General features: G+C 44.3%; 1 protein-coding gene across 1 annotated transcript in view; it reads left to right on the top strand.

Annotated features, from left to right (window-relative positions):
- The window catches only part of SETDB2 (SET domain bifurcated histone lysine methyltransferase 2), a 43,051-nt gene that overhangs the window by 24,198 nt on the left and 3,588 nt on the right, over window positions 1-15,265 (top strand). Inside the window, exons 14-22 of the mRNA XM_077925354.1 lie at window positions 163-492; window positions 2,219-2,339; window positions 2,451-2,584; window positions 5,171-5,278; window positions 7,071-7,204; window positions 11,249-11,295; window positions 12,641-12,705; window positions 13,151-13,220; window positions 15,085-15,207. Of these exons, the coding sequence (XP_077781480.1) occupies window positions 163-492; window positions 2,219-2,339; window positions 2,451-2,584; window positions 5,171-5,278; window positions 7,071-7,204; window positions 11,249-11,295; window positions 12,641-12,705; window positions 13,151-13,220; window positions 15,085-15,207 (1,132 nt within the window). The remainder of the gene's footprint in view (window positions 1-162; window positions 493-2,218; window positions 2,340-2,450; window positions 2,585-5,170; window positions 5,279-7,070; window positions 7,205-11,248; window positions 11,296-12,640; window positions 12,706-13,150; window positions 13,221-15,084; window positions 15,208-15,265) is intronic.

The raw sequence follows: 15,265 nt of genomic DNA, 5'->3' as shown, positions 1-15,265 counted from the left end.
GTTGGCCAGGGCCCTCCAAGGAATGCCAAGCAGGCAGTGAAGTCAGGCCTTAATACTAGTGTATGCTGGAAAGTCAGCAGAGAACTGATGTCAGCAGTCCTCTTGCACATTTCTGTGCTCCATGTGTGTCTACTATTAGCCAATTCTATGGTTACTCTGTAGGAGTTGCAACCCACTGGCAAATCTAAGTCCGCAACCATTCTTCCCAACTTCTGCAGCCGCCTGCAATGTGGACTCCTTGACGCTCCTACTAGCTTGGGAATCGCCCTTCTCGGCTGCTGCGCTCGCGGCTCGAGGGCGGCTGAAACGGCGACGCAGCGCCCTCTGGCGGCGGAAAGAGCCACGCCTCGAGGTTGCGGCGGAGTGTTTGCCCTGGAGAGGGAGGCGGGCTCTGGGCTCCGTGCGCGCGCAGCGGCAACGTCCTCCGCCGGTGACGTCACCCGGGCCTTGCGGGAAAGGCGCTGCGGGAGTCGCCGCCGCCGGGGCAGAAGGGTGAGTGGCGAGGGCGGGACGGGGCCGCGCGCTCCTTTCCTCGGCTCCCCTCGTCGCGCGCCTTGGCTCCGGCGAGGGGAGCCCGGGGCGCGCGCGGCTGGGGGCGCCGCCTCCCCGGGCGTGTGCGCGAGGGAGGAGGGCGGCCCCCGGGGGCTGGGAGAGCCGGGCGCCGCTGAGGAACAAAGGCGGGGAGCGGGGAGCCCAGGCCAGCCCGGCTGGGGGCGCCTTCTCCTGCCCCTCCCTCGCCCTGGGGGCCCTTCTCCCAAGGCGAGCGGGTGCGGGGCCCCCAGGCTGTGCCCGCCTCGCGGAGGGTTGGGGTGGCCTCCCTGCCTTACGTGGCCACGGGGTGCCTGCTTCTTCAGAAGCCGACACTGGATCCACCGGGTTCCAATAAGCACCAAGGGGTGGAGAGGGTTGAAGCAAAACTAGTTCAAGCGTTCCTGGGTGACCTGGTTATCTGGCTCCCTTTCAGTCTGCATTCAGGCCTGGTTTTGAAACTGAATCATTCCTGGTCACTCTGATAGATTTGGGGGGGGGGGGGTAGGGAGAGAACGATGGGACGCAGGTGGCGTTGTGGGCTTACCTAGGACTTACCAATCGCATGGTCGGCGGTTCGAATCCCCGCGGCGGGGTGCGCTCCCGTCGTTCGGTCCCAGCGCCTGCCAACCTAGCAGTTCGAAAGCACCCCCGGGTGCAAGTAGATAAATAGGGACCGCTTACTGGCGGGAAGGTAAACGGCGTTTCTGTGTGCTGCGCTGGCTCGCCAGATGCAGCTTGTCACGCTGGCCACGTGACCCGGAAGTGTCTCCGGACAGCGCTGGCCCCCGGCCTCTTAAGTGAGATGGGCGCACAACCCTAGAGTCTGGCAAGACTGGCCCGAACGGGCAGGGGTACCTTTACCTTTAGGGAGAGAATAACCTTTTTCTCTTGATCTCTCAGTGACTTTTGATACCAGTGATCTTGCTGGATCAGCTGTGTGGGATTTGTATTGGAGGCAGGGTATTCCAGTGGCGCCATTCCTACCTGCACAGTTGAGTTCCCAAGATTGGCATTGAAGGGTTGCTCCTTGACCCCATAGTAAAAGTGTTACGGTGTTTTCCACATTGTCCCCAAAGCTGTTAAAACATGTACAGTATATGCAGCTGTTAAGAGCAGTCATTGGAAATTGTGGAGCATCTTGTGGGGGCTTGTAGAAAGATAGTTAAAAATGGCCAACTATCCCTCAAACATCTAGCCTTGAATGCTTCATATCTTATGTCTTCATTATATGAATTAATATCTGAGTGCTTTGACTTTTTTGTTGCAGTTTATTTTGTATCTTGTTTATAAATGAAAAATCAGAAACAAAACACAGTGAGTCTTCAACATTCCTGAAGGTCTTCATCTGTGGAATGTTCCTTTCTCCCCTACCTTTCCCCCTAAGTCAAATGTATATATTTAAGATCTGTTAGTGTATTTATAAGTATTTTGAACTGTATTCAGATGCTCAGTGGTTGCAGTTATGATTTTTATTTGTAGTTCTGTTTTTTCTTCTAAAAACTTAAGCATTGCTTTTTAAAATATTAAGTAAATGCCTTTAAATAAAATGTAAAATACATCATGTAGATTGTCTCCTTCATTGGCTAGAATCCATAGTAGCACCTATAAGTAGACTTCTGCTCAGGAAATAATTTCACCAGCAGAAGGGAGAGAGAGATGATGACTGCTGATTTCCTTCCCCCTGCAGTGTCTTGTACCCAGAATCAGCTCTGGAGAGTTGGGAGACATCAGCAAAATCTCTTCGCTTTTGCCAGTGGATCCCTCCACTGGATTAAAGGCCTCTAGTTCCATTACATTTGGGGAGCAAAGTAAGACTTTTAAAGAAGTTCACTGATAACATTGAGGATATTCCAGTTATATGCATCTAGAGTTCAGGGATGGTGTCTGTGTTGTGCTAATCTTTAAAATCCTTTTCTAAGGTGACTTTGCTAAGCTAACTTGGATAATGGCAAAGATGGTCAGAAGACAGTGTGCATTTTGCCCAGATGATGAAGAATGTGCCATTATGTATGTTGCTGAAGGACAGAACCTTGCAGTTCATCAGGATTGTTTGGTGAGGATTAATTCATTTTTCTTTTTACACAAAACCCAAAAAGGGTTCTCTAATTATTGTTACTAATAAATTTCAGCAATAGTTTTTCTCTAATAAACACATCAACTACAATAACTTCCACAACCATTCCTCCCTATTAAACAATAATTATTTCCATCTTTTTCCACACAAGAGTCTGCCCCTATGATCATATATTAAAATAACAGTTCATACTGTTTTTTTATTATGTATTTGTAAATTCACGCCCAGTTCCATATCCTCCCATCCCATTTCCTGTTGTATTTGCCATGGTTTTCCATCGTGATTTTTAAATAAATATATTATTAAAGCCAGAAAGTAGCTCACATACCAGATGTAAATTTCCATCGGCAGACAGAGAAACCTCTCTAAGACATAAATTATAACCGTCTCAGAGAGATTGGAGAACAGGAGGCTTTTGCCGACCCTATGCCCATTAGGGCTCTCATGTGGCTTTGGGGCAAGATGTTGATTCCTCTGCTCTTAAGTTGCTCACCTCCATTCAGGTTCCAAGGAGCTTCTCGGTCTCCCAACTTTTAGTAAACAACTTTTTCAGATCATCATAGGTTAATTCCCTGTCAGAGTGAATTCAATAATGTATGTCTGGCTATCAATCACCATGCAGCCATCTCTGTTGGCAACCTGCCAACAGAAGACATTGAGTCCGCCTTGTTCCCTCCCTGGAAGTCTCCCTTCCCAGCTGCATCTGCTGTTCTTAAAGCCATGGTCTGGGCGAGGCTGTTGCTCAGCTGGACTTGATGATTATTATTATTAATTTAATTTGCATACCACTCTTCATCCATAGATCTCGGGGTCTAGGATACATCTGGTATAGGATGTGGAAGGCTCGTCTCTTTTTATAGTGTTAGTAAGGCAGTTTCTATTCCACATTCAATCCTGAATCCCAGCTGAAATGGATCCAGGAAACCAGTTTCATACAAGAGTGCCTGCCTCTAGTCAGATCTTGTTGGGTATATTTACGTAGCTGTAAATGGAGCCCACACGCTTCCCTCAGCTCTCCGGTCAGCTACTGTAGCAGAGTGCACGCAGCGAGAAACTGTTGCTGTGCGTGTGTCTATAATAAATCAGGCTGCACGCACGGTGTCTTCCTTATCTTCAAAACGTCTTTATTCGTGTAGAAAAACAGCTCTTAAATCTTTCCTGGCGACAGAGCACTCATCTTGCTTCCTCTCCAGAGAAAACCAAAACAGAACAGACACACAGAGAAAACACTCCCCTCTGTGTACTAAACCACGCCCCAGAATGTGAGACGTCACACAGAACCTCTTAACCCTGTAGGTTCTGGTTCTCTCCACAGATCTGTTGTTGGACTACAACTCCTTGACCACTGCCACTGGTCATGTTGGCTGGAATTGATGGAAGTTGGTACTCCAAAACATTTTGCGGGCATAAGGCTGGGGAAGGCTGTTGCATACCAATGCATTCTCTTTCTATGGTTCTCTTTCTATAGAATACTACCTGTGGGACAAATGACAAAATAGCAGAGGAGCTTAGTTGTAATATAAAGATTGGTCTCATAGTTAAACTAGATGGCATAGCTAAATTACCAGCTCTGTTGCCACTTCAATAGTAATTTTAACTGCTTTAAAATTCTGTAGATATTTAGTGACAATTTCTGTCACAATTGCACCTATTGTTGTTGTTGTTGTTGTTGTTGTTAATATCCTGCCCATCTGGCTGGGCTTCCCCTAGTCACTTTGGGCGGCTTCTAACACTTATAAAAACCAAGTATAATGGGGGATGACCACCTCCCCTGTCTTTGCTCCTTTGCTTACTACCGGTTCCTGCATTGTCAGTGATTGGACTAGCTGACCTTTGGGTCCCTTCCAACTTTGGAATTCTATGATTCCACCATTGCTCTTGAACTGAGGAGGCTCTTGAAAAATGTCACTCTTGTTCTGTGGCATGCGTGCCTGTTTGTGTGTGCATGCAGAGTTCACCTTTTTTCTATTTATCGCCTAGTAACACAAAGAGGGCCCTTGGGGTCACCAGATGTTGCCAGTGGAGACTGGCAAGTGTTGGGAAATAAGGTGTGCAGATGGGGAACCAAATAATGCAATTGCAAGTTGGTACTGCTTTCTAATATTGGCTACTTCATTGTAGCAATGACTGTCTTCAAGCGTACTATATATACATGGTTCTTTCCTACCTACATTGCATGGCAGAGGAAGGTGAGATGAAGAGAAAGCTTCCTTTGTGAGCTGGGTTGACTATCGTATCCTATTTCAGTGCATCCCTTATTCAGTTTAGATACAGGGTTCTTGAACAGCGCCCTGTCTTCTAGGAGACTGGAACAGCAAGGGGTGGTATGCTCAACCTGGAAAAGTGGTAGTTAAAATAAAATCCAAGTATATACATTATTTTGAATGGTTCTTAATTGCAGATAAGTTGCAGATAACCATGCAAAAGAAACTAACATTGTGCAAATCTATGAGAGAACACTTAAATCAAATCTCTTCCCAACTGTTGCTGCTGTTCCTTATTGCTTCATTGTAGTATCTCCTGGTTTGATTTTTACTTCCTTTTAATTTATGTTTTTATTTTTAGCTATATTCCTCTGGATTTGTGGAATCTGAAGAACATAACCCTGAGAATCTCGATATAAGGTTTGATGTGGCTTCAGTAACGAGTGAAATAAAAAGAGGAAAGAGGCTGGTGAGACACCAACCTTTTACATTTTTATGTGTATAAAAGCAGACTATGCAGAATTAGTTCAGAATTATTTCTTTTGATGCTAAGGTCAGAGTTATTTAGTTAAGAGGCATATACTGGCAAGTATTCTGAGAAAAGAACACTTTAACACAGGGGTCAGCAAACTTTTTCAGCAGAGGGCCTATCCCTCAGACCTTGTGGGCGGCCGTATTATATTATTTGGGGGGAAATGGACAAACTCCTATGCCCCACAAATAACCCAGAGATGCATTTTAAATAAAAGGACACATTCTACTCATGTAAATGCATGCTGATTCCCAGATTGTTCTCGGGCTGGATTTAGAAGACGATTGGGCCTGATCCAACCCCCGGGACTTAGTTTGCCTACCCATACTTTAACATAATGCTCCTCAAAAAAACCAACCCTGCCATTGTAATAGCAATGAAAGACTTGCTTTGGCAATCACTCTTCCTCAACAGATTTCTCCAAAATGAAGGGAGAAGCAATACTCTTGGCTAAATGTCTGGCTTTTCCTCTCAAAGCATCACTTGTGCACTCTTAAGAACTGTACATAAAATGCCATCAAAGAGATAAAAAATGTTAGCGCCAATTTGAAGTCTGAATTCTTACCATCGTCAGATATACATCCTATTGTATATAAGGTAGCTGTAGTCTTGATTGCAAATTACAGTACCCAGTGCTTTTCTACTAGAAATGTAATAGCTGCTGGCACCTGTCTGTCTCGAAGTGACCTTCCCGGAGCACATGCCTGGGCAGTGTATCTGAAGGTCCTGGGCTGCTCAGACAACAAATCCCCTGTGCCTCTCAACCTCGTTGATGGGGTCCAAAGGAAAGCAGAGGCAAACAAGGCACCATCCCACTGTCTTAGGGACTACACTCCAGATTTGTGTAGGGTTTACTGTTCCTTAGATTTTTCTTCTCCCGAAGGTATCCTACAAGGGCAGCAGAAGGCTCCTTCTCCTTGATGGGCTCCCATCCCAGGTTGATGAGCCCCATCTGCCCCTCACTTCCCTCAACAGCACATGCAGAAAACCGCCTTCTTAACCATTGGACCCACTCTTGGTCTTGTCCGCTCAATCGGTTGGAGCCTCTCTTTGCATGCAAGGAAAGTCCTTAATCCACTAAAGGTTTGAGACCCATTGGCTCCATACACCTGGTTTAGCCACCCAGTCAAAGCCATTTCCCGGGCTGGGGCTGCTGTCACATGCTGACAGCTTCTAAGAGGTGAGAGCTGAGGGCAGGGTGAGGACCAGAGGTGGACAAACTATCTCAGAAGGAGCGGGACGTATCTCCCACCAGAGGTACTACCCCACTCATAGCACCCCACAAATGGAATATATGGGATGTTATCAATAGACAATTTAATAATTATTTCATTGAAATAATTGTATGGAGATACCATGAAGGCTGCGACCACATACTTTTAAATTAAAGAATATAAATGCAAAGAAGTGTGGGGTAGAGGCCCAGGCTAGCCAAACCATTAGCTTGACAGAAGCAAAGCATTTCTCATAACCAAATAATTTTAAAAATGTTTCTCTGTAGTTAAAATTGCAACAGAGAGTTAGTAATGATTGGACAAAGTTAGACTGCAATTTTAACCCCTGTTCCTGGCTGTAAGTCGCATTGAATTCAGGTAGGACTTACTTATGAGTAGCCATTCCAAAGACTGTGGTTTAAAAATTTTGGTTCACTGAAAGCTAAGATTGCTAACATCAGAACCAACCTGATATGGTACAGTATGGTACAGACTCAAAAACCCATTTTTTGCAGATATGCAATTTCTGTCGCAAGAAAGGAGCCACTGTGGGCTGTGAGATAAAAAACTGCCGCAGAAGTTACCATTATTTCTGTGCTTTGTGTGATGATGCTGCAATAGAAACGGATGAAATTCAAGGCATTTACCGGTATTTAACAAATTCTTTTCTAAAATTTGTGGCATTTTGAGAATTTTCTTCCATTTATCTTTTACTTTGACACCATTATTGGGGTGGTTGGGTGGTACTGTCTTTGCCTGTTGATGGCACCCGTCTGTCTGGGGAGACAATACAGGAGTGTTCCTTTGTGGGTGAAGTCAAATTGCTGGAAGATCACAGCACCTGCTGTGGCACCTAATGGCCAGATAATAGACCAGGGACCGGCAAGGTTTACCTCGCCTGCGCCGGTTCACTCCAGCGGAGATCCCTACGTGGGCTGGATCGCATGCACACCCGATTTCCGGCATCTGCGCAGACACGATTTCCAGCGTTGGTGTCCACACAGCTGCGGTTTCCGGCACCGCAGAAGTGAGTCCCCGTGCGCCGGTTTAGCGCAGCACATGGACTCACTGAGCAGGCGGCTCAGTTCAGAAACAGCTTGTGGGCTGGTTAAACGACCCCCGTGGGCCACTTGTGGCCCATGGGCCTTAGGTTGCCGACCCCTGTAATAGACTATTCAGTCAGTCCCTCTGCTGGCTGAAGGCTTCCATAAGTGAAAGGTTTTTCAAAATTCCCCTTTTGTCCTGCGCTCCCATCCACTGCTCCAAAGCACCCCCTAATCCTCTCGAGCAGGTTTGGGGAGACCCAGCAGAGTTGCAGAAATAAGGGGAAGGTAGGAAAATTGGCCCTCTTTCTTTTCACAGAAGCTTCCTCTGCAGTCCAAAAGCCTTTCATTAGTGAAAAACACCACCCAATATCTGAATCTAAACAATCCTGAGAACCAGCAGAATAAACCTTTTTTAATCCCCAGAATTGGATGTGGGGGATATTCATGATATGCCCGTTTTTATAAGTTGCTCACCTTGGCTGTCAAATCCACCTACAAGGTGGCAGAATTGAGCACTTGCCTTGCTGTGGCAAAGAGGCTTGAATAACTCAGAGAAGCTATGAACTATGCCATGCAGGGCACCCAAGATGGACAGGTCATAGTGGAGAGTTTTGACCAAACGTGATCCACCTGGAGCAGGAACCGGCAAGCCACTCCAGTATCCCTGCCAAGAAAACTCCATGGACAAAGACAACAGGCATATAAAAGTTATGACGCTGAAAGATGAGCCCCTCAGGTCGGAAGGCGTCCAACATGCTACTGGGGAAGAGCGGAGGACAAGTACAAGTAGATTCAGAGCTGATGAAGCGGCTGGGCTAAAGCCGAAAGGACGCTCAGTTGCGGATATGCCTGGAAGCGAAAGGAAAGTCCAATGCTGCAAAGAAAAATATTGCATAGGAACCTGGAATGTAAGAACCATGAACCTGGGTAAGTTGGAAGTGGTCAAAAATGAGATGGCAAGAATAAATATTGACATCCCAGGCATCAGTGAACTAAAATGGACGGGAATGGGCGAATTCAGTTCAGATGACCATCACATTTACTACTGTGGGCAAGAAACCCGTAAAAGAAATGGAGTGGCCCTCATAGTCAACAAAAGAGTGGTGAAAGCTGTACTGGAATGCAATCTCAAAAATGATAGAATGATCTCGATACGAATCCAAGGCAGACCTTTTAACATCACAGTAATCCAAGTTTATGCGCCAACCACTGGTGCTGAAGAAACTGAAATTGACCAATTCTATGAAGACTTACAACACCTTATAGAAATGACACCAGAGAAGGATGTTCTTCTCATTATAGGGGATTGGAATGCTAAAGTAGGGAGTCAAGAGATAAAAGGAACAACTGGCAAGTTTGGCCTTGGAGTTCAAAACGAAGCAGGGCAAAGGCTAATAGAGTTCTGCCAAGCGAACAAGCTGGTCAGCACAAACACGCTTTTCCAACAACACAAGAGACGACTCTACACATGGACATCACCAGATGGGCAGCATTGAAATCAGGTTGATTATATTCTCTGCAGCCAAAGATAGAAAAGCTCTATACAGTCAGCAAAAACAAGACCTAGAGCTGACTGTGGCTCAGATCATCAGCTTCTTATAGCAAAATTCAATCTTAAACTGAAGAAAGTAGGAAAAACCACTGGGCCGGTAAGATACCATCTAAATCAAATCCCTTATGAATACACAGTGGAAGTGAGGAACAGGTTTATGGATTTAGATTTTGGAGCTGGATTCTCAGCAGAACTGACAGCCTGACCAGCCAACTTAATTTTCATAATTTATTTTTTCATTGCCTAGCAAAAAGTAGTTTAAAAAGCTCAGTTCTTAGAATTAATTTTGATATTACCTGCCAGCAAATTGAAGTTTCCCCTGAAATTGCCTTGGAGACAGGTTAATTAGGCACCTGCATTTGTTTCCCACCTCAGAGTCATCTAAACCTTAGTGTGACATCAGCTTAGACAACTGGGAGAGAACACCAAGATCCACTGAGCCAGAAGAACCTAGTCTCTCCTTCGCACCCCCACCACCAATTTATTAAATTTATTTGCACTAAGAAAGTCCCTGGAGTCCATTCTGCTTGCCTGCTGTGCTGCCCAAACTGCTGTACACAACACAGCCAGCAAGCATCACTATATATGGGGAGGGGGATTAAAGTTCCATAGAAAAGCATTCAGTGGAGCCCCTCCTTTTGCTTTCTTTTTTTCTTGAAAGCTAACATAGCCAGCCAGGGCACCTTAGTTAACCTAGAATGGGGCAGGGCTGATCAGGGGCCCCAACCAGTCGAGTTATGCCATCTGGAGTGAACAGAACAGAGTGGAAAGGATGCACTCACTCCCTTTTGATCATGTTTTAACCACAGTTAGTCACCCCCATCCAAGCTGCTCTTCCTCTGTCTTGCTTCTTCCCCCTTCCTTCCTCCTCCCCCCCCCTTTCCAACTGTTATTTCTCCCATTCCAGTCCTCCTCTCTGCTTTTGTTTTTTATCTTTAACATCTTGAAGGTCTTCCTACCTGCTTCCAAGAATCCTTTGTTCATCTCAGCCCATCAGGAAGTTTGAGGGGCTTTTGCCTATCTGCTTGGCTTAACACAGGCACACACAAAGTGAGATGGGCTTGGGAAGGGGGGCTCTTCTGCTGTCTCAGCACAGGCTTCTGAACTTTCGTTGAGCGAGTAAAAGGACTTCAGTGTATGGGACCAAGAGTTGCAAATGCTTCACATTCTCCCTCTTTTCTTTAAAAAACAAGGATAATTGAAATGCACAGCCATCAGAGCGTCATGACCTTAAAATAAAATAGTAACGTATATCTTTAGCCATAGTTTTACCTGAAATGTAATACTGAGGAAGTAATGTTTTAACAAAAACAAACCAGGCTGCTTTGCAAAGAAATTACCCAGTTGAGTCTGATAAATGCAGCAAGCTCAGGAGATAGACTGAGCACACGGAGGTAGGAAGAGGGTCCATGAGGTGTTAAAATAGTTTTTAAACTTAAAAGTAGCAGTGTGAGGCTCTGGTTTTAATCATCAGAGCAGTAGTGATTGGTGGGAAGATGTTGAAATTTTTCCTTATGATATTTCCCCCTTTTCCCTTCCTGCCTTTGGGAATTGTTGCTCTGTGTAGCCTGCCCTCACCCTTCTGTGTGCAACAGTGCAAGGGAAGGAGAAGGCAAGGGCACAAGTGAAAATCCTTGCCTTGGCAGGACCTTGACTTAGTGTTGCTTTGGATACAACTCAGAAGCTTTTGGACCCTGTCTCCTCGCCAAGGAGAGGGGCCTACTTCTGAAAGTTCCTGGAATGGAGAACTTACATACTTCAATAGTAAGGAATTTTATTTTCTCTGAAAAAAATATGAATAGATGGCAGAATAATTTGTCACTATTTCATTGGTAAACACTGATCACTCCACTCTACATAGCTTGCCTGACACTCATGATTCTTTCTTGCAAAAATAGCACATCAAACCCTTTCTTGAATAGGCACTTGGTGTTGTCTTAGTGCTCCTTTCAGATAAGTATCCGTGGTACCATTCTTCCAGAACTGAACTCTTCACTGTGTCTTACTACATTTATGTACATTTTAATAGAAATGAATGCATTTGTTTATATATTAATTCAATTTCTTTTCTCTCGTTATTTCTCCAATGTATTAGAGTGTTCTGTCCAAACCATGACCCAGTCAAGAAGACAAGCTTTTATGGTTAGTTTTTTTCCTCATCAGACTCTTCTGTATGCTTCAAATAGTCATTTTTAGCAGATGCAGTAATGGAATATTTGTTTATACATTCCCCACTATTGAAACCCTTGACAAAAAATGTGTCAAGAGTGCTTTTATAAAACACTGAAAACCAATGTATTTTTTCTCCTACCCATATGAACAAGAGAACTACAAAATACTCACTATACAATTTACCATAGCAGGGGGTTTTTTTGTCAGAGGTTGGTCTGGTTCAGCAGTGATTTCTCCAATTCAAGTTCCACGTGGAAGAGTTTTTCCAGTGGTTGCTGCTCATCACTGGACCCAATAAATGTTGTTTTCCTGATTTTGTCTCTCTGCAGCTCTTCAGAAAACCAAAGCCACCCTCCCTTCTGCCCTCCACAGCAACTAGCGCCTTGTAGATAATTCCCTGCTCACGTAGGTTGGCATCACGCATCAGCTGACATTATTCCTGATTATTCAGAAAATGGCCAGATTCCAATTCATAGAAAATTACTAATTTTCTCATAAGACCCACACAAATTGCCCACAAAGCAGCCTGATACTGTCTCTCTGCTCATTGCACCTGCAACATCCATGCAGCTGCTCAGAGACTCTGAACTTCACATTTTGTGCAGGACGGAGGGACAGTTGAGGTGCTGCTTATCTAGCTTTCTTAAAATTACTGTTTACAGTTTAAAGTAAATGTTGGTTCTTTCAAATGGTGGTATTTTCCTATCCACCAAATTGTATTACACTTTTGTTCGTTCTTGTTTCTGTTCCTGCCAATTCCAAGACACTTTTCAGAGAGTACTTCCACCACCAACTCATTCTGATTTGACCCATGTTTTCCTTTTTCTTGTTTCTTGATAAAATTTTGCTGGGAGGAGCTTTTAGTACTTGCCTCATGACTGAAATGAGAGAGAGACTCAGGTTGTGGACACGGTGTGTTCTGTGGCTAAAAAGTGAAATGATAGCATGAAACTTAACTATACTGCCCCACAATTCTGTGATTGTTTTTCAAGACTGATGTGCGACAGTATAGGGTAGTTCTTTGACTTGGCCCAAGGTGCAAAGGGGGAAGGAATTTATTGCACTCTTGTGCCAGTATTACTTGGACATTCAAGATATTTGTTAACAAATACAAACACACAAAATCTCCATTTTGCCATTATGTCAATTCACTGGATGATTCTTAAGTCCTTATCATTGTAACTCTTAAGACGAATTTAAAAAGAAGTAATTGTAACTTGTTCTGTCTGTTTTTATAGTGTATCTTGCTATAACTTACTGAAGTACTATAATAAATTATCTGGTAAAATATAAGCAGCAGCTATCTTATTTCTAGATGAGGACAGCAAGAAGGGACGGCCCCCAATCCTAATAAACTCTTCCTGCAGTGGAAAAAAAATGGTAATTAATATATATTTTTAAGCCTTTTTAATGTCTACACCATGCAGTAAGTTTCCTCCAATGAGCCATGCTTCCTTGCTACATTGGTCTCACATCTGATTTAAGTCTGAGTTCTAATTCAGTTTGTTCTTTTTTGACCCGTTTTAATTTCTGACTGCTGCTAGGTGCTAAATCTTGGGAAATAAAATGTGCATGGTTGAACTGTGTGTGCCACTTTGAGCTGCTTGGAGGAAAAGTGCTATGAATTAATACATGGATTACTTGGGAGATAATTTAGCTTAAGAAAGAGCATATGCTTAGTGCAGAGCATGGATAGGATTCAGCTCTAAGCTTGTTAACATGGGAAGGTGGGGATTGTTACACTGGGAAAACATGAACATTGTCGTTAGTGTTCTGAACAATACTGATAAATATGCAAACTTGTTTTTAAAAACACTTTTGACAGAATGATAATGAAACCGTTGCAGAAGAGAGCCTACAGCAGGTCCTTAAGAGAAAAAATGACCAGCAGAAAGGTAGGACTTCACTGGGTTTGGCACTTGTTAGGATTTCTAGTAGCCTGTTCTGCAGCTTTTTGCCATGAATGTGACTCAAATTACAAAGATGGCCACTCATGATTATTATAGAGACCATTTCCTATACAGTGGTACCTTGGGTTAAGTACTTAATTCGTTCTGGAGGTCCGTTCTTAACCTGAAACTGTTCTTAACCTGAAGCACCACTTTAGCTAATGGGGCCTCCTGCTGCCGCCGCGCCACCGGAACACGATTTCTGTTCTCATCCTGAAGCAAATTTCTTAACCCGAGGTACTATTTCTGGGTTAGCGGAGTCTGTAACCTGAAGCGTATGTAACCCGAGGTACCATTGTATATATAAATGTGACTTGATACAGAAACATACTTTCTTCTGAGAAATATACAGTTCAGCAAACTACTGCTTAGACATTTGGGCCAAAAAATCTTCCTTTGCAAATATTCCCACCAAACTCATTGATTTCAACATTTCTTCTCTTCTGTCCGAATTGTTCCTAATTGGCTTCTGGATGGCTCAGATACTTAGGTATAAGTGTCTAGTCTTCAGCTTTTGAGTAATCTTCACCTGACACTGGTTTTAAATTTACCTTCAATTCTGTTTCATAGGAATTTCCAGGCCTTGCACATTATATGATGATGATCTTTTTTCAGGCATCATCACACTCTGTACTTTTTAACTTTTTTCTATAATACAAAACTAGAATTATTATTATTATTTTATTATTATTTATTTGTACCCCGCCCATCTGTCTGGGTTTCCCCAGCCACTCTGGGCGGCTTCCACAAAGACCAGAAATACACTAAAATGTATGTCAGGTAGTTGTTTATCTCTTTGACATCTGATGGGAGGGTGTTCCACAGGGCGGGCGCCACTACCAAGAAGGACCTCTGCCTGGTTCCCTGTAGCTTTGCTTCTTGCAATGAGGGAACCGCCAGAAGGCCCTCGGCGCTGGACCTCAGCGTCCGGGCAGAACAATGGGGGTGGAGATGCTCCTTCAGGTATACTGGGCCGAGGCCATTTGGGGCTTTAAAGATCAACACCAACACTTTGAATTGTGCTCGGAAACGTACCGGAAATGTAGGTCTTTCAAGACCGGTCTTATGTGGTCTCGGAGGCCGTCACCAGTCTAGCTGCCGCATTCTGGATTAGTTGTAGTTTCTAGGTCACCTTCAAAGGTAGCCCTAAGTTGGTCGCATTGTAGTAGTCCAAGCGAGAGATAACTAGAGCATGCACCACTCTGGCGAGACAGTCCGCCGGCAGGTAGGGTCTCAGCCTGCGTACCAGGTGGAGCTGGTAGACAGCTGCCCTGGATACAGAATTGACCTGCGCCTCCATGGACAGCTGTGAGTCCAAAATGACTCCCAGGCTGCGCACCTAGCCTTTTAAGGGGCACAGTTACCCCATTCAGGACCAGGGAGTCCTCCACACCAGCCCACCCCCTGTCCCCCAAAAACAGTACTTCTGTCTTGTCAGGATTCAATTTCAATCCAGTAGCCACCATCCATCCTCCATAATCACGTTGTGACCACTAACAGGCCAATAACCTGGACCCATGGGTTTCTGTGGCAGAGGGGAAAGCCACATATAAACACACATTATCTAAGCTTTTGGCTTGTTCTGGAGCCTTTGCTGCTGCTGCTGCTGCTTTTCCCTGGTGGAGAAGTGATTGCTGCTTCAAAAAACATTTAAAGCATCCAGGATTTTAGTGTAACTATGACTTGAGAGTATCTTGCAAGCTAAAAAACAAAATGTCTTGAAAGTAAATTGCTGCTCTTGCTAGAAAGAGCTTCACGATGCCAGTAGATATGGAACTCTTTGAAAAAGGATGTATTTCTCTCTTAACAGTAAGGATAGACTTCTTAAGGAAGTGTAAGCAGGCTGGGCTTCTTGATGAAATCTTTGAGGAAATGTTAGACACTCTTCACCTTGCGCAGGAAAAGCTGATGGATGACAACACTTCTGAAGCAGGTACTGGAAAGTGTTTTTAAGTCACAGCCATTTGGGACAATTGCTAATTTGAGCTTTT

The sequence above is a fragment of the Podarcis muralis genome, chromosome 3 (genome assembly GCF_964188315.1).
Source record: "Podarcis muralis chromosome 3, rPodMur119.hap1.1, whole genome shotgun sequence".
Classification (NCBI taxonomy): Eukaryota; Metazoa; Chordata; class Lepidosauria; order Squamata; family Lacertidae; genus Podarcis; species Podarcis muralis.
Note: the sequence above shows the minus strand (reverse complement) of the source record. Positions and strands in the feature narration are given on the sequence as shown.